Below are 26,366 nucleotides of genomic sequence, written 5' to 3'. Positions count from 1 at the left end.
CAGCGTGTAGGGCAGCGAGACGACCAGAAAGCGGACAAGGACAGCAAGACATGCTGAGCGACTTCGCTTCTCTTATTGTGCAACGCCCGCCCGCCCGCACGAAATCTCTGCCGAGTAAAAGCAAAGCACGCCGATACCACACCTCACTCTAACAGCAGCCAATATTGCTCTTGTTCATTTAGCCGCTAATTAGGCGATCTCTGCTAATGTCCCAAGACGTATGGGGAACCTTGATGCAGTCAGATGGGATGTAAAGATAATAAAACGGAAGAAAGAAAGGAAGGGCTTCTTTTTATAGGCCTCGGGAATAGCGTATGTCTGTCCTCTCGTTCCCATTTCCAGTGAATCACACATTCACAGCTCGGCTTAACACCCCAGAACATCTTGTAAACACATCACTGCGCTGCAAAGCTGAAGGACATACACTGGACAAAATGCCAGTTGGAGCTATAATTAAAACACAGACGCACAAATAAACAGAATCATGTGGTTTGCATGTATTAAATAGCTGATAGTGGCTTCAAGCACTTAGTAATTAACTCATTCACTGCCATAAATTCATTTAAAAAAAAGATGATTAAAAATTAGGGGCAAGAGGCGGTTATCTTTCTTTATTGTAATTAATCGCATGACTTCATTAGTTAACTCACGATTAATCACCAATTGTATATCTGTTCTAAATGTACAATAGAAAAATTCTAGGTTTTCATACTCTTGTTAACAAAAGTGGAAACAAAATGTTAAACTAAGAGAAATAGTTAAAAATTATTTTTTGACGTTTATAGCCGTCAACGGTAGTGAATGAATACAAAAAAAAAAGGAAAGAAAATATTATTACAAATTTGGGGCGTCAGGCGATTAAAGTTTTTAATCGGAATTAATCTCATGACTTCACTAGTTAACTCGCGATTAATCACAAATTTCATATCTGTTCTAAATGTACAATAAAAAAAAAATCTAGGTTTTCATATTCTTGTTAACAAAAGTAGTAGAAATAGTTAATCATATTTATAAACGTTTATAGCCATCATTTAGCAGTAAATGAGTTCATTTAGTTTGACAAGGGTTTTTATTCTTGCTTCATCTATTGGCCTGTCACCTCGACAACACACATTTTCTCAACCCACGCCGAGTATCATTTTCTTGCTAAACAAATTCATTTGGCCTCTGGCCTGAAATCTGTTCACAGTAGCCGGCATCTCAGCAGGTGTGTGAAGTTCACTCAGGATAGATTTGGCTTAATTTAGGTTTATGTAATACTTGGAGACAAGGGTCCACGACCATCGGTGGCTCAGACTTAAAAAAATTGATTCCAGTTATCATTAAAGTCTGAAATTAGGCTGACATTGACGTCGCAATGTGGTAGAATTTCAAATCTCAAAGGGTTAAAAGAATTTAGACTAGCTAAAACCAGGTCTAAGTTGTGGCACAGGTGGTGGATGATTTGATCAAAGTGCAGGCAGACAAAGAATCTGAGCTCCACCTCTTTTCTGAGTTGGGTCAATTGACGTGATCGGTCGTTACCGGAGCAACAAATGACAAAATGGCCGTACCGTAAGATGAGAAGACGGGTGGAATCTGCTCCTTAATTCCTTAAGAATGTCATGTTTCGAATAGTGGGGACGCTTAGAACAAAATACTGTAGATACCATTTTTTATTAGATTTTAAACAACAATAATTGACGTGAAGTGTCTTTCATATTCCATTGACGGTTATAGACGTCAAATATTCATTTGAACTATTTCTATTAGTTTAAATTTTGTTTCCATTTTTGTTAACAAGAGTATAAAAAAAACTATAATTTTTTAATGTACATTTAGAACACATATAAAAAAAATTGATTAATCAGGAGTTAACTCGTGAAGTCATGCAATTAATTACGTTTAAAAAATGTAATCGCCTGACGCTCCTAATTTTTTTATAATCTTTTATTTTCTTTAATCACGTCAGGCGATAACATTTTTTAATTGTAATTAATCGCATGACTTCAATAGTTAACTCACGATTAATCGTACATTTTATATCTGTTCTAAATGTACAATAAAAAAAATCTAGGTTTTCATACTCTTGTTAACAAAAGTGGAAAACATGTTAAACTAATAGAAATAGTCAATAGCCGTCAGTGGCAGTGAATGAGTTAATTATTAGTAATGAATTATTTAATAATTAATTGTTTCATTTCAATTTGCATAAATCTAACCATTAAGACCAAAAAAATTCTGTGTAAGTAATTTGATAGTTTAATACATATTATTACTTCTGGGGTTTTGTTTTTGTCTTAATTTGATTAAACGTGTAAAGGAAAAGGAACTGTAGATCGATCCCACGCTCAATACTAACTAAATCTGAAACCCCTGCCGCGCAGAAAACTCTCAGGGAAGCTCAGCATGAAAACATCTTTATCCAGCATCCTCCAACCAGTCATTACTCTGACACTTGCATACTACATGTAGAATTGAGTCGACACCCTATTCTTTGCTGTCGGCATGACTTGATTTATTTACGGACTAATTAATGTTTTCACACTGCGGCTGTGAAACTAAAGGGAATTAATTGCAACATTTGAATGAACAAGATCATGGATTCGTGTAAATTGGAAACCAGTGAGTGTAATTACAACATAACCAAAACAATAACCGAGTAAGTACATCCAGGAATAAAATAACGTGAAGTATAAACCACAGCCACCAAATGGAGAAATGTCATTTGGTATCCATCCCACAAGGCAAAATAGATTGAAATGTCAATTAAGACATAAGTAGACATACACAAACGGAGGCCATATTGCTTGTAATTGCTTCCACCAATGTACCTATGTTCATGGCGTGCACTTATGTGGTTGCAGATGGAGCCAGAACCATAACTCAGCCCTAATCACTGCAGCAGCATCGTCTTCACTCGTTTCTAATGACGCTATGGCGCATAATGTGACAACTCTGGAAGCCATTATTCCCAACGAGCTGCGTAAAGCCAGTCAGACACTTAAGACGCAAAAAAAAGCACCAAGCGGTTGGGTTGAGTTTGCAACAGTAAACCTTGATCTGTCTTGCGTACGGCTTTTCTTGCTGTCGTTTATCAGTCATGATTTTTGATCAATACCTGACATTAAACTTCAGCTCTGTAGTTGCTGTTAGTTTATACATGAAGCGCCTATTTATTTAGAACCCTGTATAGCAAACCGGCATCGCTTACTCACAAGGTTGAAACTTCAAGGTAAAAGCAGGCACCCCCATAATATCTCAGCATGCAAAAACAAGCAATGTTTGTGATTTTATCATTTGAAATTGCAACGTGATCAATTATTAATTTGCTATCTCAATGGCTTAATGTGATCTGCATTGTGAAATCAATTCATCTTGATGGTTTAAACACAGTCTTAATGGAGGTGTTGACTGCAACCCCTCGCGTTGCACCACATGGTGGATTTTTAAACCGGATCTATCTGCGCGCCAACACCATAATGTCACGGATAGATAATTCATCAATGGTGATTTTACTTGAGCCTATACCACTAATGTGTCTCTACAGGTGCTCATGAATTAAACATTAATGAGGGGTTAATCCGTCTTGGAATATGCAGCACAAGGGATTGTGTGTGTGCAAGTGTAAATAAACAGAATTTGTGTGAAAATAAATACTACGTATGTTTAACGTTTACATATATGCTAAGGGTGTCGGGCGATTGTAATCGTAATTAATCGCATGACTTCATTAGTTAACTCACAATTAATCGCAAATTGAATGTACAATAAAATATATATTTTCGACGTTTTCATCCTCTTGTTAATGTAAAAGTAGGGGGAAAAAATTAACTAATAGAAATATGGATGCATCTTTTAGTCATCGATACAATAATTTCATAATTCAAAAATTGAGTTAAAAAATGCACTGCACTGTAAAAAACGAGTGTGATATTGATTTGTGTTGGTCATTTTTCTGCCACTAGACGGCATAATTGCATTTGTAAGACATTGATGACAGCGCAGTGCATTTTTTCTTTTCACATTTAAAGCTATCTCATCTTTAACATGACGTAACTTGTGAAATTCTGCACCTTTTTTAAATTGTAAAATACAACTTGACCCCAGTCTCCACAAATATATGCATTATTTTTAAATGTATTACTGTTAAATTTGGAAGTGGACGCGTCTGCTGCGTTGCGACTGGAATTCTCCCAGTACAGGTTTTCCAAGTAAGAGCGGTCATTAATTGCGCGTTAAAATAATTGTGGTGTTAAAGAAACTTTAAATTAACTTAAATTATATTATACATATATATAAAAAACTTTTGAAATGAAAAATTAAATGAACTCAAAAATCAACGCACTAATATTGACACCCCTAATATATATATATATATACAAATACGTGTATACTTGTACTGTGTATATACACATACACAAAACTGCTGGGTCAAAAATAACCCAAAATCGGTCAAAAATGGAGCAAAATAATAATAATTGAGCCGACACGCTACGTAAAATATTTTCTTCTTCCTAAACAAAATGATTGAGAAGCACTGATACTGTATATACATAAATGCATATATAAGCACACACATTAGTTACTGACTGTCTCAAGACATACTGTATTGCAAAGACGCAGATGGCAGCGAGTAACGTCATTACAGTGAGGCGTGGATTGTACGTGTGTGTGTGTGTGTGTGTGTGTGTGCATGTTGCATAACAATCATCTGCTGGCATTAATTTGCCTTGAGCTCTTTTGTGTACACTTGCAGAAACACACAAACACTCTAACAAGTATATTATCATACAGTACATACTGTCTCATGCACTTATGGAAGAAGCAAGGGAAGCAGATGAAGGGTGCAGGGGCATAGGCCTCATTTTAGAAGCGGAGGGGGCGGAGCAAATTGTTCAGTTGTTCTTTCGCAATTAACTGCTCCGCTGTATAGAGGTCAAGCAACCAAATAACCAAACTGTCTATCTCGTTTAACGGAGTTGTTCCACTCTATATCTCAATAATGTTGTCCATATATAGCGTTCCTATTTCCATTTGCCTTTTGTGTGAAATCCCTTAAACATAATCCATATGAGATCAAAACAGGAGTAAAAATCCCAAGACGCCTTTGGGATATTTATTTTTGCAGTCGCACTTGCTTTGCATGCTCTTCTTTTGTACACGTCAGCGAGCGTGCGAAATGCGAATCTGAGACAAATCAGTTATATGGGTTAAAAGGTGACGGAGGAGTGGCAGCGAGAGGCCGGGGCGCCGGCGTCAAGAGAGATTAACTTCTCCGCCACGTCGTCATTCGCCTCACTCTTCTTCAGCATCCCCAGTGAGTCATCCCCAGCTCACTTCCTGGAACATTTGTCAGTGCGCTATTCATTTTTTCCTTTAATCCTTCGCTGCTATGGTCACATGATTAGATTTTCTCCTGTTTGGCATTTCATTCTCTTGATTCTCTTTTACGCTTATTGTTTTTAATCTAATGACAAATTTCAGCAATTCCTTTGCTGGAGCATCGCGGTGATTAATTGTGGCTTCTTCTGGTGTGTGAAACGAGACCACCGCGGGGCAGTATTAGACGAATTTACAGCTACTGTAAGGAACAGCTTAGTGTGGCAATACTAGTTTTTCCACAGAGGATAAAGAATTTACGCATGTGAGTATTGCTATATTGTCTGTCTAAATGTTTAACCCTGGAGAACCCACAGGGTCAAATTTGGCCCCTATAAATTCTGCTACTCAAATAACAAAGACTTTTTTTTTTTTTTTTTACAAATTTAACTTCAAAAGTCCAGAGTGCCACTTCTGATGGGGTCATCTAGTGGATGAATATTGCACTTACTTGAGCCAGAGTGGTGGTGACAAGATGGCTGGCAACATGCCAATTTTGTTGAGCTGGAAATCAATCCAAACAAAACCATCTTCTCAGCAAACCATCAGATGGTAAAATTGTGGTTTTTTTTGTTAATCTATTTCATATCATGTTGCAGAATGCCTAGGAGTATGTTTTATATATATATTTTGATAAATTAGCAACTCTGAGCTAGTTAAAAAAAAAAGGGTTAAAATTTAAAAAAACTGATATTTTGGAGTTCAGTGAACTTATAGCAGTCATTTAATGTATAATTCATAATTTTCCAAAGAAGAAAAGGGTTCTTGGGTTCTCCAGGGTTAAATATTTGTTTCTTAAAGTCTTATAGTACACCACATAGGTGCTATTCGTTAGCAAAGAGTTTTGAATTGCAGTAGTCCCTCTCGGTTCACTTATTGCGGATTCACTCTTTTTGATGAAAATAAGCATTAATATTCACACTCGTATACAGAAAGTATAATAAAACGGAATTTACAGCATTCCTGCCTGATAATTCAACGTGGATGGCAATGTAGCATTTCCATACATTCAGTGAAGGCGGTGTTATTTTGTCGCTAACGCTCACAAACCGGAAGTACGTTGGCGGAAACCGGAAGTACGTAATCAAAGAGAAGTATGTTTAGAGTAATTTACTTTTCCTTTAAAAATACATAAAATTAGTAATTATCCATCCAAACAATTAGTAAACTTTTTTTAATGACAAAGAAATATTTTTAACCGGATTATTTAAAGCCTTATTCATATTGAAAAATCCTTAAACTGTACAGTATGGCCTTAAAAAAAGGGGGGGGGGTGCATTATGCATAACAAACCCACCTTTCTAAACACTTAACTTTGTAAATTTAATAAGAAAAAAAAAAAGCAAATTTTTTTTTCGTTTTTTTGATTGCTTTTTTCTTTTTGTAACGTTTTACGTTTCCCAAAGACGTATTTATACGTTTTAATGTTGTTGGGTTTTTTTTATGCTAGAGCTTTGATGCAGCCTCTCAACTGCAGAGAACTGTTGAAGAAATGGTAGTGATTACAAAAACGGTCAGCGGGTGGCAACAGAGCAAAAGATATCAACCAGGCCATGTTGAAAAATGCTCATTTACCCACAGTTCTAAGCTATGTTCTAATGCTAATTGCTGCAACGCTTCTTTCCTCATGAAAGAAGAGACTCTAAACATTCTGTTGGTAGGTTCCATGTTTTTATAGCAATAGAACGCAATATTCCGAGGTCCTTGCTAAATTAGTCCAAATCCAGCAAAACAGCCGGGAGCGAAGGGGGTTGCTTCAGTGAAAATGGCTGGGAGTGAATGAGTTAAGCTAAGGTGTATAGTTTGACAGTAAACCAGCATTATTTGGTTGAAGCCTCATTATTGACAAACTGCTCACCATTAGTCGCAGATCACGTGTAAAGAGGCCATGAAACGCGTACATAATAACTGAGCCTACACGCGACATGTATATACGCCGCAGCTAAACTGCATGTGGAGCAACTTGGGGCTAAAACGTCGACCTCTCGAGAATACAAATGCCTCCCGGGACTATGAGGGCACAGAAGTATGTATATTGACGCGCGTGTGATGTATGTAATGGATGAAGTCTATGGAAGCAGTCAATGTGTGTGAAAGAGCGACGCAAAAGCCTCCGGTCACATTGATGACAAAACACTTTTGATGTGAACAGGACCTCGCGTTCCCCTGAGCCGCACAAAGCACATCACAGGGCGGGGGAAATAAGTTGGGAGGAAGATCAGTGCGATGCTAATGAGGAGCCCAAAAGCTGGTTAGGGATTACACGTGCTTGGATGGACCTTCATGCGTGCTGAAAGAACGCTTGGATGACTCGGTTGGGCTCCCACGCTCAGTGCGCACACACCGACAGACGCTTGCAATCCGGCATCTCAATGATCGAGCGCGCACGAAAATCTGGAGGCCACCTTACACAAGACTGTGCGGGTTCACATAGAGAGCCACGATCTACAAACACACTCGCATGACCCCAATTTTCTGCAAAACATACAAGTATTCACAGGCGCTAAATAATTTACGGCTGACCCCGTTGCACAGTTGCTAAAATGCACAGCCTGCTCGAAATGCACACAAAGCATCCGAGCATGTTTTTTTTTTGTTTTTTTTCAATGCTTTCCTGCAATCTGGATCCACACAGGCGAGTTTATTTATCTTAGACAGCAGCCGTTTGTATATCAGCAGACAAGAACAAACAGAAACACGTCTGTAATACTAAGCAGAAGAAATTTCAATTCTTGCTTTCAAATAGGGTCCCACCGATATGGCGGCTTTTTGCAGAATAAAGTTCTGATAAGCGATTAATCGGACGATTCATTGAAAAATATGGATATTGAATAAGCTAAATTATTTTTTATACTACACAATTGTAGGCAGAAGATTTGGCTTTTTTACATTACCCTACTTTGCTTGAGTAAAAATCGGCAAAAAACGGCCGAAACCTAGAAAAAAGTTTTTATTGTACATTTAGAACAGATTTTTTTCACAAAATTTTGATTAATCGTGAGTTAACTATTGAAGTCATGTGATTAATTACAAATGTAAAAAAATAATCGCCTGATGATCTCATTTTTCATAATCTTCTTTTTTTGAAAACCTTTTTTCAAAAAAAGAAAAATATATAAAAAATTAGGGCGTCGTGCGATTACAATTTTAATCGCCTGACCTAATTTTTAATAATCTTTTCTTTTCTTTTTTTAAATAATATTTTTTCAAATTTTATATCTGGTATAAATGTTTTTTTTTCCACTAGGTTTTCATACCCTTGTTAAAAAAACTAACTAATAGAAATAGTTCAAATGAATTTTTGACGTCTATAGCCGTCAATGGCAGTGAATGAGTTAATGAGTTGTAATCACACAGATGCAATTTGTGTCGTTATGGGCAAAGAATTTTGTTTTTTTATGTTAGGCATTATAAAGCTTGAAGCCTCTTTTTTTTTTTTTGTAAAAAAAAAAAAGTTCACTATTCTGTTGTCTGAAATTTTGTTTGACTTTATTTTTGACAGAAAAAAATATATAAACAAAGATGTTGGCAAAAGGCTGCGACACAAAATGTGGATAAGACATCATCCAGGCAGGCTCAGGTGTTGAAGTCCCAGCGGCTCAGAGCAAATAGGTGAGAGTTACAGCAGAACAAGAGCTGTCATGTCACCTGAGCAGACTGCTCCGTGTGACTTTGTGAACCTTCCCTCAATAGACGCCCTTTCAGCGCTGTTCACGCCACTAAAGCCTCCCGACTGCAGATGCTATCAAGAAAGGCCGAGCGGCAAGACAAGTAAGAGTGAAACAAAAGCGCCTGTGAAGAAACAGCAAAGTGGGAGAAAAAATTTAATTACCAGGGGACACCCGATTAGTGATGTGGAATTAACAGATCTTCTATCAGCATGTGTCTTCCCTAAAGGGCTCCTCTCGCCTGGCGTGGGGAGATTATGTAGCAAAACAAAAACAAGAAAAGTTAGACGAGGGCACTTTGAGCTGTGGCAGGATGCTGTGCCAAAAGCTGTAAGAGATCAAATAACTTCAGGCTCGCTGAGGCTTTGAGTGATCCGCAGGAGTGTCCTCACTTTGAATTGATTCTTTGTAAGATGACGAGGCTGTACGTCCAGAGAATCCGTGACATTTGTAGCCATCCGTTTTATATAGTGCCTGTCCTAATTAGGGTCGCAGGTGAACTGGAGCCAATCCCAGAGGCGGGCGGGGTGCACCCTGGACCGGTCGCCGAGCTAAACATATGGAACATAAACCAAGTTGAGGTGTTGAGTACTACTTATGGTACGCCAAAGAATCATTGAATTAAAATGAAATAAAATTAAGTCCTGGTCCACATCTGACTTTTTTTTTTGTCTCCTCCTCGCTCTTCCGCCTTTCTCTCCGTAACGTGTGTGAACTCACGGCTGATTATGAGGCGCTCTAAAGCGGCCACGCCAACGCAGAGTCCGGATCCACAGCATTGGTTATAGTTAATGAAAACTAGAGCAATAACTACACCAATTACAACGTAATTAACTTAACTGGGGGAACTTTATTTAACTAACTTTCGTTAATGAAATAAAATAAAAACGAAACTGTTTTTTTAACAAAATAAAAAACGAAAACTGAAACATTTTACCTTTATACTAAATATAAATATAGTATAAAAAAAAAATGTCCTTCATTTTGGTCTTTGTCAATTTCATACACAAGCTTCCAGGTTATATATTGGAGGGATGGATGGATGGATACAGTAGATTAAATCAAATGAAACTTTATTTATAAAGCACCTTTAAACAACAATTAAAACATAGGTGTCAAACTCCGGTCCTCGAGGGCCAGAGACCTGCAGGTTTTGGATGTTTCCCTTCTCCAACACAGCTGATATATGATCAGCTCATCAGCAAGCTCTGCATAAGCCTGATAACGATCCTGCTGATTGGAATCAGCTTGTGTTGGAAGAGGGAAACCGCCAAAACTTGCACGACTGCAGCCCTCGAGGACCGGAGTTTGACACCTATGAATTAAAACGTTCATAGTACAATAAAGATAGATAGATAGATAGATAGATAGATAGATAGATAGATAGATAGATAGATAGATAGATAGATAGATAGATAGATAGATAGATAGATAGATAGATAGATAGATAGATAGATAGATAGATAGATAGATAGATAGATAGATAGATAGATAGATAGATAGATAGATAGATAGATAGATAGATAGACATACAGACAGACAGACAATGGAAGCTAATAAAAACTCAAAACTAATAAAAACTATATTTATAACTATAAACTGAATTATTTTCTAAAAATCTATTTAAAAAACTAACAATAGTGAGAAACCCAAAACTATTAAAAACCCTTTCTCTCTGTGATGTGTGCATACACACAGCCGGCAACGAGGCGCTCTAAACTAGCCACGGACGATTAATTTTTAAGGTGTCGATATAGCTAGCTAGCTAGCTAGCTAAATACACCGTGCTGCCAGTTACATTTATGAAGGACATTATGTGATCTGAGTTCAAGTGGATCACCTGCATATCAAGCACACTGCCCCATTTCAATTTTATTACCGACTTTCATCCGACATCCACTCTCTTTCGGCCCCGCCCGCTTCCGTTTTCCTCCCGCAGTGCTCCATCTCCCCTTTAAATATGTCTTGTGTGCATGTTGAAAAGCTGCCAGGAAACACGAGGAGGAAAAGTTGCTTCAATTTCATTCCCATCCGTGCTCTTCCCGTCGGCTAAATGGCGTCGACACTTATGGCGTGTACGCTCGCAATCAATACGGCGCTCGCTCGTCTTCGGGCTCAACTACGGGAGCTTCACATGTTGCATGAACGCACACGCAAAAGAGGGGTTGGGTAAGGGGAGGGCGAGGTGAAGGGGTTGCTATAGAGACGGTTCTCTTGCAGCGATCTGGATGACAGAAAGCAACATTTAACAAATCTGATGCTCTTTTTTTGTGGTCCAAATTCCAGCATTCCACAAATTGCCTGCTCATGATACGGTTCCATTCCAGTCCTGTTGGTGTCATTACAAAATGCTAACTAGTGCTAACTGCGTTATTTCACCACAGGTGCATCTGTTGAAGCAGGCGGATCATTGCGCCACTTGGAACCAATCCAGCAGAATATAAAATATTTAAAAAATTCCTCACAGATTAGTTAATGTACGTTAATACTAAACTCTTGGCTGTCAGTAGGGGTGTATAAAAAAAATCGATTCGGCAATATATCGCGATTGTCGTATCGATTTGTATTGTTTGTTAAATAAAAGGGCTCAGTTATAAAACTGAAAAGTACATTTTCATACAAATCTTACATGTGTACATGTACACGTTGACTGATTAGTATTTTCTAAATTTGAGGGGGGGTTTTTATCGCAATAATCGATTTATAGTTTCCAATCGGGATTAATCGGTATTGAATCGTGACACAGATGGAATCGCAAGCTACTGGGCAATTCACACCCCAAGATGTCAGTATAAATAACCCAACATGGTTCAAAAAGGTGCCAACACAACTTTTTGGGTTCAATTTTGCCCCAAATTGGGTTATTTTGACCCAACTGTTTTTAGAGTAATTCTCATACTGATTTGCTAATCGAGGTTCTAGCTATTCGGCATCATAAAGGGACATTATAACGCTGAATTGTCTTTCCTATAGATCGACTGTTGCAGACAAAAAAGAAGAAGAAGCCATGAGCGAAGTATTTGTTATTCCCACGAATATGCAGTGAGAGCATACAGTAAAAGTGTGCATGTGTGTAAATAATAGAGTGAAAATGTGTGGGTGTGTGTATGAAAAAAAGACGGAATGTGGAATGTTGCTTATGTGTGCTACCACAACTGCAACTGGACTGCTGTTTGAAGGTAACACGTTTTTCAAATCTATCATATTCTCTCCTTTGAGCCTTCTGGCCAACCACTTTTTGATGACAAACCACAAGGCGAAGAAAAAATGACGCAAGAGGAACCTTGGGAAGTTACAGAGTATAAAGAAATGTCGTGGATAAAAAGCAGAAAGAGGTGGCATTACTCATGCAAAATAAAAAAATAGCGAAATATGAGAAATCGGCATAGCTGTCAGCTCAAGGTTTCTTTCTCACTTTCCTGACATATTTCTTGTTTGGCCTCTCACCCGCCCACGCAACCATCAAGCATATGCAAGTGTTTGAACTCTATGCGTGCTTACCAAATACTCATCAATAAGTCTCTTTTTAGCTGCGGACGTACATTGCATCCATCCATTTCCTATTTCGCTTTTCTTCGTGTATCTAAGATGACTTTGGAAAGGCTCGTCAACCAAATGCAGGGCCCATGCAGTATAGGCAGAGAAGCAACGCCACACAGCCCTGACCTGGGATTCAGATTCAGAACCTCAGAACTGTGAAGCGAACGTGTCAACCACTTATCCGCCGTGCTGCTGCGTTCCTTACAAAAATTCATCATGGCAAGTCTAAAATGTTGACGTGTCGTGTAGCCGTTTCTAATAAATTGACAGAAACGAAACGAAACAGTACTGTGATGGAAGGAGGTGACTGAGAGATACAAGGTTATAGTATATAGTTGACGAAATAATAAAAGAGTAATAAAAAAAAAAAAACTTTGGGACCTTTCTTTTCAGAGGTATTAGAGTCGTTTGGGAATGATAGTTTACTTTTACAAAATAATTAGTGGCCTTTTTCATATTGAGCCCAACAAATACTTAATAAATAAAAAAAACTATAACTAATACAAACTAAAATAATGCAATTTCAAAAAAAAAAACCTAATAGACCCGCTCATTAAAACTAACCGAATTTAAAAAAAGAAAAGAAAAAATGAATAAAAACTCATCTAAAATTAAGCATTTTCCCAAAAAATATCGATAGACAGCTCTAAAACTGCTTAAACTAACTGAATTAAAAAAAAATAGAAGTTAAAAATGAAATGAAAACTAATACTAAAACATGTTAAAAAATAAACTAAATTGAAGCATTTAAAAAATATATAAAAAATAATTTTAAAAAAATCAAAAACTGATAAACCAGCTCTAAAACTCATTAAAACTAACCAAATTTGGAAGTAAAAACTAATAAAAACTAATAAAAACTCAACTTAAAGCATTTTGTGTGTGTGTGTAGACTAGCTCTAAAACTCATTAAAACTAACCCCCCCCAAAAAAAAAAAAATAGTAAAAGCGAAATAAAAACAAACCATAACGAAAAATCCCAAACTATCATAACCCTTGGGAGAGAGACAACACCTGGCAACCTCGCCACATGCAAGAACCAGGAAAAGCTCAGGTTACCAAAGACAGATCATGTCAACACACACACACACACACACACACAAGAGAGATCAATTTGTTTGACAAAGCGGCCGCCCATTTGACTTTCCCCCTGCATGCTTGTGAACATGTGTACCATAACGTCACTCGCTGTGCATGCACACAATAGAAGACATAATATGATTAAAGCTACACAGAAACCCCACCCCCTCGCCTTAAACACACACACACACCCACACATCTCCAAACAGGTGGCTCAGCTTTAAGTCAAGAAAACACAGATGCCGGATATTTTCCCCTACAGATGTCAAATTCTCCATCTTTCCCTCTATTGGACGTCTCTTCCTTCCTTCCTGCAGTCAGGTTGCTCCCGTGCAGCTGCCCCGGCTATGCTAACCCTTCAGCACTATATATAGGAGGCGGCAAGATGAAACACTTGAGAACAATGATGCGGAGCAGCAGTGAGAAGACAAGCGGAGAGAGCGAGGTTGATAGTTACCACGTGAGGTTAGCGGCGGCACATGTTGACGGAGGTGTCGCTTCCGTCCCCGACCCCTTTCCTCTGCTTTCCTTCTCTGGGTGGGGAATTGTCAAACGGCTGCAGCATCAGCAGCAGCAGCATCAGTGGCAGCTCCAGGGCCTGCGTCTTTCTCCCTCCCTCTCTCTCACGCTCTCTCTCTCTCTCTTATCTCCGCCCCCTTGTCCACACCCCCCCTCCTTCCCCTCGCCAGCACCACCAAGACCCTCCTCCGTCATTTCTCCCCCTTCACTCTTCCTCTGTGCTCAATTTCCTCTCCCCTGCACAAATTCACGCTGTTGAATGATAATCAGCCAGGCACACCCGCGGGTTTCTCTTTGGATGTATCGGCAATATGCAGCAAATAAGGAGGACCCGACTCTCCCTAAGGTCTCATTAGCTTTGGAGCCTTTCGCCATGACACTAACTGAGCATCATTTAGATTACACTGATGACTCTCCGTGGTATTATTAATAGAAAGGAGATCCAAGCCACGCTCTAGATTTTTAGAGAGGAGGCAGATTTGTGACGCTGTATATTTACTCGTAATTGACTGTGAAATATGAACACAGACTCTCATAATAATCAAATACAGGCGTCAATATAAAAACTTCAAACAGATGCAATGAGGCTCAATATTATAACCCTGTAAATGCAGAATTATTGAGTAATAACAAGGCATTGAAATGAAACATTACTTAGAGGGGAAGTCAACCCCAAAATTTCTTTATGTTCTATGCAGCTCCGATAAGTCTAAACGCGGCATTCTGATTGAAATTGTGTTTGTGGAATATGAATTAAGCAAGAAAATCCGCGTGTTTTTATCCATTTCATCGTTATTGCTCAGGGTTCGAATAATGACCAATCGCGGCTCATCTTGCAAACTCAGAAAGCAGGTAAGGAACAAGTGGCTGTGGTCAAGGCCACAACGGCGCAAAAAAAAAAACTTTTTGAAAATATCACACTGTGCCTGCAAAAAAACCTCAACTTAGTCTAGCAAGCCCCTGCGCAGATTTAGACCACGCTTTGTGCCACACTTGCACTAGACACGAAAATAAGCCCATTAAACTTTTTTTCCCACCATTTTGGTTGCTGATTTTTAGATGGCCGTGGCTAAAACAGAGCACAGCGACAAATTTGTCCGATATAAGTTGCCCCTCAAGTAACACCTCAAAAAATATTTGGTTCTCCAATCCACTCAGAGGAAGGGAGAGAAAAAAAGTACATTAATAATGTTTAACTCATTCACTGCCATTGACAGCAATAGACGTCAAAAATGAATTTGAACTATTTCTATTATACATTTTTTTCCATTTTTGTTAACAAGAGTATGAAAGCCTAGAATTGTTTCTTTGTACATTTAGAACAGATATTAAATTTGTGATTAATCGTGAGTGGTGAAGTCATGCGATTAATTGCGATGACAAATTTGAATCCCCTAATTTGTAATAATCTTTTCTTAAAACATTTTTTAATTATTTTTTTTTTTTTTTAAAGAAAAGATTATAAAAAATTTGGGGTGTCAGGCGATTACAATTTTTAATCTTAATTAATCGCATGACTGCACTAGTTAACTCACGATTAATCACAAATTTCATATCTGTTCTAATACAATTTAAAAAAAAATCTTGGTATTCATACTCTTATTAACAAAAGTGGGAAAAATGTTAAACTAATAGAAATAGTTCAAATGAATTTTTGACGTCTATAGCCGTCAATGGCAGTGAATGAGTTAATAATAATAAATAAATATATATATATATATATATATATATATAATTAAAAAAGGTTTAATAAAAGTAATAATAAAAAAGATTGAAGATAATTTAACATTATACACAGTTTGAACATTTAATTCAGTGACTGTTAAGCATACCACTGTAGCAGCTTGATTAAGCTTTGGTGGCCTAAATTCAGGCTCAAGTGCAACCCAGTGTGATGACTTTTGTTTGCTCCAATGTTAATCCTCACAGTTTAACAGTTTGGAGCCCTCAACGACAACACAGAGGACACTTGCTATCACACTGCCTACGCCGCCTTGTCATAATGACTAATTACATCATATTGACATCAGTTTGTGTGTGTGGGGGGGGGGGGGGGCTCATAGATGTTTATGGAAGCGTGGATAGATCATGTTTGGTCCCTAAAATGATTTAATCCAGTTAATAGGATTTCACATTAATCCAAGAGGGCCTCATTTATTGTTGGCCTTATTTGAATGTATACAATATTTCCTTCAGACTCACTCATATTCATCTTTCGAATCTGAAACCGAAATGTCTTCAGTATACAACAAAAACAATGGAATTGACCTTGCCGTTCGGATGCTTTTGGAGGGGACCATATTTCGTAATCAATAATATATTAGAGACTGATGAAAAAGTTCCATTCCATTTTATTCTATTCCGTCTGCACTTTAGCCACAGCCATGCTGCAACAGAAAAGTGCCCTCCTGATTCATTCATTAACCAAAGCATGCCCATTTAGCACATTTCCTGACTAATAAAAACAACAGCGGACGCTTATATAATACTGACATTTAAAGAAGAGCCTTTCACTCCATCAGGATGAAAAGCAGCGTTGCTGAGCAATCGCAAAACCAATATCAAGATTAACCGGCCAGAAGATGCCCAGGCTATAATTTCAGACTGGCAGGATTCTGTCTGATTTACATCACATCAAGTTAGGTTCTAGCAGGCATGAAGCTGCACAGGACTCGCCAGTGACCTCAGACCACCCCCTTTATCTGAATACAGGAAGCAAGAGGAGGGAGGGTAGTCCAAATAGGCATGAAAAGTGCTGTAAATACATGGGAGCGAGAGGGCAGGAAGGGAAGTACAGTGAACCATCTATTGGGCACAAACGTTATATTTGTAAGATAATTGGGTGTTCAAAATGTGTAGTGCACACAAGCAGTGCCAACTTGCGCACTACGGTGTCTCAGAGGGACCACACTTTGCAAGTTAAGAGTGGCTAGCAAGAACTCGCCGGAGTGGCTAGGAAGAGCAGCTAGCAAGAACTAGCTGGAGCGGCTAGCGGGAGAAGGTCGATCATTGGGTCCGGCGATAGGTCGGAAGTCCGTGGAATTTACCCCATACTTTTTAAAAATGTACGTTGAAGTGATAGAACATATTTTTTGGGCATATTATTGAAATTAACAGTGGAGTTTTAAAATGAATGAATTATTAGTTCACCACTAGATGGCACTAAATACTACACACAGTCTTTAAGGAGTATAATTGTGTCAATATTTATATATAATATTAAAACAAAAAAAGTCATAAAAGTCTTATGAAGACCAGTGAAAAGTTGACATTTTAAAACGAAAATGTTCATTATTTGTAAGTATATTCACTTGTTTGGATTTAGGTTAGGGTTAGTCACTTTCTTTTTACTATTTATGTTCAATGGGTGCTTACTAGAATAAGTCTATTTTCACTTTAGTGGAAGAAAACTGTCAAATGATTTCGATTAACAAAAGAATAGTCCAATAAAACATGTGAATTTTTACGAATAGTCTGTGGGTGGCGACAATAGCGCTGGTGGCATTTTTGTGATGTGTGATGCAATTGGAAGCGAAGGACTATTATTAAACCTGAAAATCTGTTCAAAGCATATATTAGTTAAAGCACATATTACTTGGTGCGCTGAGGGAAAACAACACAGCCATTTAGGATTATTGACTAGACTGTCATTCCAATTTACTGCGGAACAACCTATAAGATCCCGAGGTTTACCGTCAACTGTATACAACCGTTGCCATGGAAACGTCGTCCAGGCTGACAGCTGTGGCCTTTTCAGCAGCGGCCACACAAAACGCAGGTCACCTGATACAACAAGGGTACCTTTCGCCAACTGTCTATCATTGATTGTTTCCAGGCAACCAGTGAACAGATTCTGTTTTCTTTCCGAGAAACGGTCTCTTTTATATGCTTTGTTGACATTTACAACAAGATAGTACATTGATTTGAACAAGCGCAGATACAAAAAAAAAAATCTAATTGCTTAGGTCAAGCTGGCCTGCAAGCCATGTTTAGTGGTGAATCTTTTCTCTGGGGAGTGTTCATTGCATGAACTGTACACACGGGGTTCTCAAACTATTTTTTGAAATTCGGAGACTAAATATTTATGGCCAGTTTTTATGGCGCAAGTCGAGTGCAAAGTGCAGTCTAACTGTGCACATGAATGGACTTTTCTTCCTTTTGGTATTTTGCAGATAGAATAGGGCGTTTTGCGCCATTGCGGGATGGAACACAGCTGACTCCCGGCCAAAGGAAAACGCTCCCCTCATTCCCATTAGAATCAGAGTGGTGGAGGTGGTGCAGACCGTGCTTGACATTGCGCAAGCAGAAATGGACTTGCGGGGTCCATGCATGAGATTTGTTGGGCGCAAATGCGTCTATGCAGGTAAACTGACCAGTTTGATCAACTCGGCTTACCCTGGCACAAAAATAAAGACGCGCCCGTTTTAACGTCGAGCGCACGGGCACCTGTCTACGAAAATAGGGCCCATGTTGTCTTACTTGGAAAGTTTGTACAGGGGGAATTTCAGTCGCAACGCAGCAGACACGTCCATGTCAAAATTTTGCAGTAATAAATTGAATAATAATGTGTATATTTGTGGTATTTTACAATTGTAAAAATGTGCAGAATTTCACAAGTTCCTTCATGTTAAAGATTAGCTGGCTCTTAATATGAAAAGAAAAATGCACTGAGCTGTCACCATCTTACAAATGCAATTATGCCATCTAGTGGCAGAAAATGACCAACACAAATCAATATCACACAGTACAGTAGATCTTCTTTTTTTTTTAACTCAATTTTATGAATTATTATGAAATTACTGTAACTATTACTTTAACAAGAGGATGAAAACTTGGAGAAAAAAAATATTATACATTTTATTGTACATTTAGAACATATATAAATTTTGTGATGTGTTGCAGTATATTCCCAGTCCCACCTACTCACAAAACGCAAACATTTAAAAAAATCTTTAACTGAAATATTAACAAATATAAGCAATAGTGCTAAAAAGACACAGTGTCTGTTACCCAGATATACGTGTATGATTAAGATATAGAAAACCGGATATTACTAGGTCAGCTTTTGCATCAGTGTCGGCCATCAAGCTGTCACTTCCCCTCCGCCATCCAGTGTGCGCTCCAATGGGCGTGTTGCCAGGGCGACCGTTCACACGCCTTGCCATGCAAGACCACCTGGGACAGGCCTCCACATGCACCAATGCGCGCATGAACGTCGTGCAGTATACTAACAAACGCCAATGCGACCGCACACAGATGTGCACAATAGCCACTCTACCACATTACCATATCCATATCTATAAATAGGCACAAGCGAGCAGATATAGCAGGCATTATGTTGATTGTTGGTGACAAAGTGAAACATCCTAAAATGTTGAATACCAAAGTGAGTCGTCAATACAAAAAAAAAAATCATATTAACTGATAACAGTAACTTACCAATTTGCGGTAGTGCTGCTTCTCTTGACGGAGACCAGCCACTTCTTGTCTCAAAACCAGATTTCTCTCTTCCAGGAGGCGAAAGCGACTCACATTTTGAAACGAATGGCCGAGCTGGGACGAAACCTCTGACTTTGACTGAAAGACAAGAAATAACAAAAAGGAAAATGTCAAATATGTATTATGATAATAATAATAATAATAATAATAATCCATTGGAAAGTTGCATTATGTAGTTCCCAATTGTTTCATCCACGTTGGTGGCCTCATCAGTCTACCAAAGTAAACAAGCAAAGCTCTTCTGACAGGACTTGCGGCAACAATGACGTGCTCGTTCTCTTTGCGGTCATCATGGGCACTGACGAAGCTTAAACAGAGTAGGGGGCCTTGCAAACACTTTATCATTGACTTTATTTGCATCCAAATGTGTACGTGATATGATGCTGAGAAATGCTAATGTTGCAAGAATTGTCTTCTTTCAATCATAAATAAATATGTCAATTAAAACTAAAAGATATTCCTCCAAGCTACAAAAAATAAAAAAATTAATGAATAGAAAATAAAAAATAAAATAAAATAAATAACTGTAAATGGGTTTGTTTATGATGGCAGATATTGAAAAGATTATTATAGAGACATGTTAAAAGTGTTCTCTCAAAATTTCACAAAGGCAATGCCATTTTAAACCAGGTGTTAAAATTTATTTTAATCTTAATGATGTTTGTTTAGTGTAACATTTTCAATCAGTCAACTTTAAATAAATAATACATTTATGTTTACAAAAACGATGTCATTCACACACCTGAAAATCTGAACAAAAATAGTTTATTTTATTTTATTTACCATTTATTTAACCAGGTAAAATGTTGCAAAATGTCAAATGAAAAGAATAAAGTCAGAATGTTAGGAGAAAAAGGAATTCTCACCAGAAATAAAAAAAAGTTGTAATATTAGAAAAAGAAAGTCATAATGCAAAAATAGTATGAGAATGAAATAATGGGGTAGATGCCACGGACTTCCGACTTCGGAGTTTCACACATCAGCGTCGTTTCCGGCCATCAGATGGCCGCGTTCCAACACTCGTAGCCCCACCCCTGTGGGCGGAAGCGCGCGGGGGCATCTCAACTCTCTGAAATGCTTCGGACAACTGAGACAGACATACTACACTCTCGCACCCGTCGACGGGAAGGAAGGAAGTAAGTTGGAAATCCGAGGCATATACCCCATTAGGAAACCAAAATTTTATGTTATAAAATTAAATTGTAATAAAACATGTGTGGAGGGAGACACAATGTTACCAGAATAAATTATAAGGATTATTTTTTAGTATTTTCCACACACCAACATTATTTGTATGCATGATTTTGATAACGATATTACTATTGTTTATTTTAAGGAATGGATTAACGATTAAGCTCAATCTTAGATGTATCGGATCTATCAGGTGCCAAGTTAAGTGGTTTGCGGATTTGACGCATGGTCATTGTGGTTGCGGCTTGTCAGGCGTCCCCTGCGGTAATCTCATTCTTGACTGGGAGTCATTTAAATAGATTGTCATATCGCCATCTGGTGAGTGAGTGATACACTTACTCGCGTCACTGCTGCACCGAGGCCGAGCACATTCAGGCAAAGGCGAGCGAGAGCGTTCAATGAATCAAAGCCGTAAAGGCTTGACATTCTAAGAACATCCTCACTCTGAAATCATTCCTCTTGCTTTTCCCTCCCCTCTCGTGGGTGCTGCTCCTCTTTTAGCCACAGACACAAAAGCATCCAGTGCATGAAGACAATCCTCGTTGCATCCTGAATGAGGTAGTGGTGCATAATGTGATGCTTCTGCTGATGCAATGCCTACCTTGCAGGCCGCGGTGCCGCCCTCCGTCACAAAAATGATTCGCTTTTTCCTTTGCCGTCAAGTCCAAATCTGGCACATAATGGAGATCTGTGTGTGTTTGTGTTGTTACGAGCTTCTCTAATCTGCAGCTTTAATAGCGTGCCGAGTGTGTGCAAAGCTGTAGCTGGCTGAGAGTCAGTGTGAGCAAAGACACTTGCAGTGGCTCCATGTCACTGTCACACACGCAGACATTCCCTCAACCCCGTCCCGTCCCTGCGTGAGTAGTTTGTTCACAGTTGTTGTTCCTTCGTTGGCAAGCTCTTGCATATAGTTGACATGAAAACAGCAAAAAGTCGAGTGTTAAAATGACTCCTAACACTTTTTCCAGGTTTATATACCGGGAGCTCTACACGCTACGGAGTTGAATTAACACTTTCGAAATAGTTACCCATTTTGCACTGTGCCAGAGTTACTTAACAATAATATGGGAGTAGCGAGATAATACTGCTGAGATATATTTAACAACCTGGTTAGTGTTAATTTCACTCCCAGAAGTGCTAAAATAATACAATTGATTAGATCAGTTTGTTTTATGAAATGCGAGAATACCCACTACAGAAATTTGCTTTAATGTCCTTTATTAGCTTTGATTAATTCTCTGTAGAGTTGTTTTAACACTAAATAAACCAACTCTGTCAAATAAATCCAACACTGACCTCCATTTAAATCAGACAGTGTTAAAAATACACTTTGGGGGTTGAAATACACTCTCAAACATTTAACACCAGTGATGGGCAAATGAAGCTTCATGATGCTTCATGAAGCAAGTGCACTTTTTTTTTTTGTCTTCTAGATTTTGCCAACACTGATCTCCATTCAAATCAGACAGTGTTAAAAATACACTTCAGGGGTTGAAATACACTCTCAAACATTTAACACCACTAGTGATGCGTAAAAGAAGCTTCATGATGCTTCTGCACTATTTGTTTTAGTCCTCTAGGTGGTGCTCTTGGTTTAAATATAAAGGCTTGTGAAATGAAAGCTTAATTTACACTGCAACTTTAAACCAAGATTGCCATCGAAAGGAGTCAAAAAATATCACAACTGCTTCATGAATTTTCAAGTCTTTTCCCACTTTTCCTAACTCGGTGTGAAATCACTGACAGATAATTTTGAAGAAAGATGTATATATATCCCAATAAAGCATTTTTCATAAAATGTTCATGAAATTAATGGCAATTTTCTATTCTACTAATTTCTAGTTCCTGGTCGTAAAATGGCCACAGGAGGGCAGCCAATACTGCTATCTGATACCAGCTAATAATAATAATAATAATAACAATAATAATAGTAGTAGATAGATAGATAATACATGTATGTATATTATCACTGTTATTTAGATAACAGCTGCAAAATTTGCCTTTTTTGGCTGTTTTTAGTTCATTGAAATGAAAACAAATACTATTTATCACTTTCTAGCCAAAAAAAAGTAATGTGTTTTAATGAGAAAAATAGCACTGTATAAACTTGCACTCCCAGCACGAGTTGCTGTTTTGTCAGTAGTCCTTCACGGGACCAAGAAAGGACAGAGGGGAGGAGACGCTACAGCGTGCGTGAGTGAGAAGAGAAAGCAGGAGCGTACGCGCTGTTCCACTCTGTTACCTAGCAACGCTCGCCGGGCCGCCTGTTCCCTTCCTTGCTCCAGACGCATTATCTTCAGGCATGACACGGAGCCGTGTAGATGGAGAGCTGGATTGGACGGGAAATACGCCGTGAACCCCTGGAAGTCGGCAAAATGCCAAGGGCCAGGAGTCATTTAACCGCGTCAGGCTGGTACATTAGCCTCAAGTGTTGACCTGCACCCTCATTCAGCTTTGATTTTAACACTTGTCAATTGAATTGTATCCCTCTGAGTCATTCAACAGGAGAATTAAGTAAAGCCTCCCTCTTGCAAAAATAAAAAATAAAAAATCAATAGGCAGGATATTATAATCCTCGTGAAGAGAATTTTCTGGTGGGCGTTAAAGATGTTAGACTAAATGTGTCCATTTTGGCTTGATTAAATAATGGAAAAGTTGACATGGGTATTTACGCTTACCTATTTTAGCATGTGTCTTAGCAACAAGCAATGACTTGCCTGTGATGTGACCTATTTACAATCTAATTAACAGAGCAGTTATTCTAGATATGACCTATTTTTGGACAGCCAATCAGAAACGGGTTGTAGGGGTGGGGAATCTTTGAATGTCTCACGATTCGATTCGATTCCGATTTTTGGGTCTGCGATTGGATTCAGAATCGATTTTCGATTAAGAACGCTTTTTGATTCAAAACTATTTGATTGACAATGATTTTTGCTTCAATCTATAGATGTGCAAGGAATTGTAATGATCTACTCCAGTCTGACTCGCTAATGCTAATTAGCGCGCTGCACTTTTATCACTCAAAAGAACGGCTCCACACTGCAAAAAGATTACTTTTATTAGAATAACTTGATCGTGACTTTATCCTTCTACTCTCTAATGTGGCTACAACTTAACAGTGTATTAGACCGTGTGGAACCACACTGCCCCTCAGTGGCCAAACCGGGTACAACATGAACAGCGCTCCAAATAAAGGCACACGCAGACAAAGGCAAGACAGTATAAAATAATTTAAATAAAATCGATTTGGGGACATTTAAGATCGATTCTGAATCGTACTAAATAAGAATCGTGATTCTTATAAGAATCTATTTTTTGGTCACACCCCCAACGGTTTGTAATACACATTATATGTCTAAGTTGTCATCAAAGCAAATAAGTGTTGTAGAATACGGCACAATTAATTCTTCAACTTCCAAGCCTTGCTAAAGAGGCTGAGGGTAAGGATGACGGACTGGTCAAGCCTGTAAATTTGTATAATTAAATATCTGCAGAAATGTAAGGGGTGCATTCACTTTTGTGATATACTGTACAAATGCAAAGATGACTCCCTCTAAATGATATCTTTTGCAGAGATGGCAGCATTAAGATCCGTTCAGTACCTTTGCCATGGAGTGCACGTGATGACGGCGTGTGTTCCTGGCAGCGATCATGGCCAGTTGTCTCCGGATCCACTGTAACTCCATCTGAGAGTGCCTCAGCAGCTCCTCCACATTAACACCGGATGTGTGATCCCGCATCATCACCTGCACAACACCACCAAAAATACACACACGTGAGCCACCATGCACAAGCTGGCATCGCACCCCCACGTAAGCACATGGTCGATTATGTAAAGCATGCGTATGCATATTCTCTTTACAGCCAGGTTGTTTGTTTACACGATATGTGCCCCACAAATATACCAAACATGCTTCTTTTTTGTGTGTGTGTGTGTGTGTGTGTGTGTGTGTGTGTGTGTGTGTGTGAGGAAGCTGAAATGTATTGTTAAATATCAACTTTTCCCCATTCATTTTTAATGGGACACATATTAAAAAAAAATAAAAAAATAAAAAAGTCCCACTTTTCACAACCATTTCCATACATTACCACCTGATACGCAGTTGGGAAAGTACATTGTCCAGTAATCCAGAGGTTGCGGGTTCGAATCCCACGTTCGACTGTACATTGCAAATGCTAAGTGATAACATGTATACCAACTGACTATCATATCAAGAAATGCATTATAATTTCACTGACATGATTAAATTCATGCTAGATTTCAGCATTAGATAACACTGTAAAAAAAAAAATACGCCATTAGCCGTGATCTCAAATAAGTCATGTTAGCTTAAAGGTTAGAGCAATTGCCTTCCACTACGGAGTACCTGGGTCCAAACCCAGCTTGGACCTAATTTTAGTACATTCGATGGTTCAAATCCAAGTGACTATCAGATCAGGAAAGGGATTATATTTTCACTGGAATGATTAAATGCATGCTAGCTTTCAGCATCAGATGACATTTTTCAAAAATAAATACGCTATTAGCCATAATTTCGAACAAGTCAAGTTAGCTCACTGGTTAGAGCAATTACCTTCCTGGGTATCTGGGTTCAAACCCCACTTGCACCACATTTCAGTACTTTAGCAATTTATCTTTCAATTTACTTCATGCACATACATTAAAAATCTTAGCATTCCGCTAACAGCATTCCCACACCATTTCTGCAGAAATTGCACTTTGCCTAGTTGAATACAAAACTGTTCTTATATTGGAGCTACAATAATGTACACATTTAATGATAAAACGTTTGTATACACAAAATGTAGAAAAAATAAATCAATTTGGTATTAAGCAAGCATATCCTCGTCACTTACTGTGTAATTCCCGCATCTTCTTTTACTAAAACCACATAACTTGCTCTATTTCAGCATCCGTGACAGGTTTGATCACTTCTCCATTATATATGACTGTCAGTTCACCAGTGTGCATTTGTAGAAGCTTGACTGATGTGATTGATACAATGCACCAACAACATGTATGTGTTCGGGGAGAGGCCGAGCTCCACTCCACGATTATGTAAGAGAGATTACAGTAACTCTTTCAACACAATTACAATAACATTTATATGCTGCTGCTAAATCCCGGTTTATGTCATCCTTCTTTTTACGTCTGCACGCACATTTACTTAGACTTGGAGACCAGCCGTAGCCAGAAAAGAAAGAAAATGTGCAGGAATTTAAAAATATTATTTAAATATATTTAAAAAAAATACTTTTAATATATATATATATATATATATATATATATATAAAGTATTTTCTTTATTTTTTAGGACGATGAAAGAATCTTAAAATGATATGCAAATTAGGTTCAATAGCACTTTTTTTGTCGTTCAAAAAATAAAACCTACACATTCATTAAACATGGGAAAATATTTGTCATTCCTACTTCATTTCAATAGTAATTCCGATTGCTTGTGTAATATTTTAATATCTTGAGACATTTGATTTTAAAATAAATTT

General features: G+C 38.2%; 1 protein-coding gene across 9 annotated transcripts in view; it reads right to left on the bottom strand.

Annotated features, from left to right (window-relative positions):
- Nucleotides 1–25,855, bottom strand: part of rimbp2a (RIMS binding protein 2a) — a 62,816-nt gene extending 36,961 nt beyond the window's left edge. For 8 of the 9 annotated variants that reach the window (XR_015097284.1, XM_086097165.1, XM_086097169.1 and 5 more), the window contains exons 1-3: nucleotides 25,719–25,855; nucleotides 24,464–24,607; nucleotides 19,608–19,745 (exon numbers count right to left, since the gene is read on the bottom strand). Coding sequence is in view for 7 of the 9 variants with exons in the window: in XM_086097165.1 (XP_085953291.1) it covers nucleotides 19,608–19,745; nucleotides 24,464–24,604 (279 nt within the window). In the remaining 2 variants the exon portion in view is untranslated. Of the gene's footprint in view, nucleotides 1–14,106; nucleotides 14,257–19,607; nucleotides 19,746–24,463; nucleotides 24,608–25,718 lie in introns of those variants that run through there. The other variant, XM_086097172.1, reaches the window with a different exon arrangement.
- Nucleotides 25,856–26,366: the final 511 nt, after the last annotated feature.

Source organism: Leptonotus elevatus, chromosome 15 (assembly GCF_054856555.1).
Source record: "Leptonotus elevatus isolate MCC_2025b chromosome 15, RoL_Lele_1.0, whole genome shotgun sequence".
Taxonomy (NCBI): Eukaryota; Metazoa; Chordata; class Actinopteri; order Syngnathiformes; family Syngnathidae; genus Leptonotus; species Leptonotus elevatus.
Note: the sequence above shows the minus strand (reverse complement) of the source record. Positions and strands in the feature narration are given on the sequence as shown.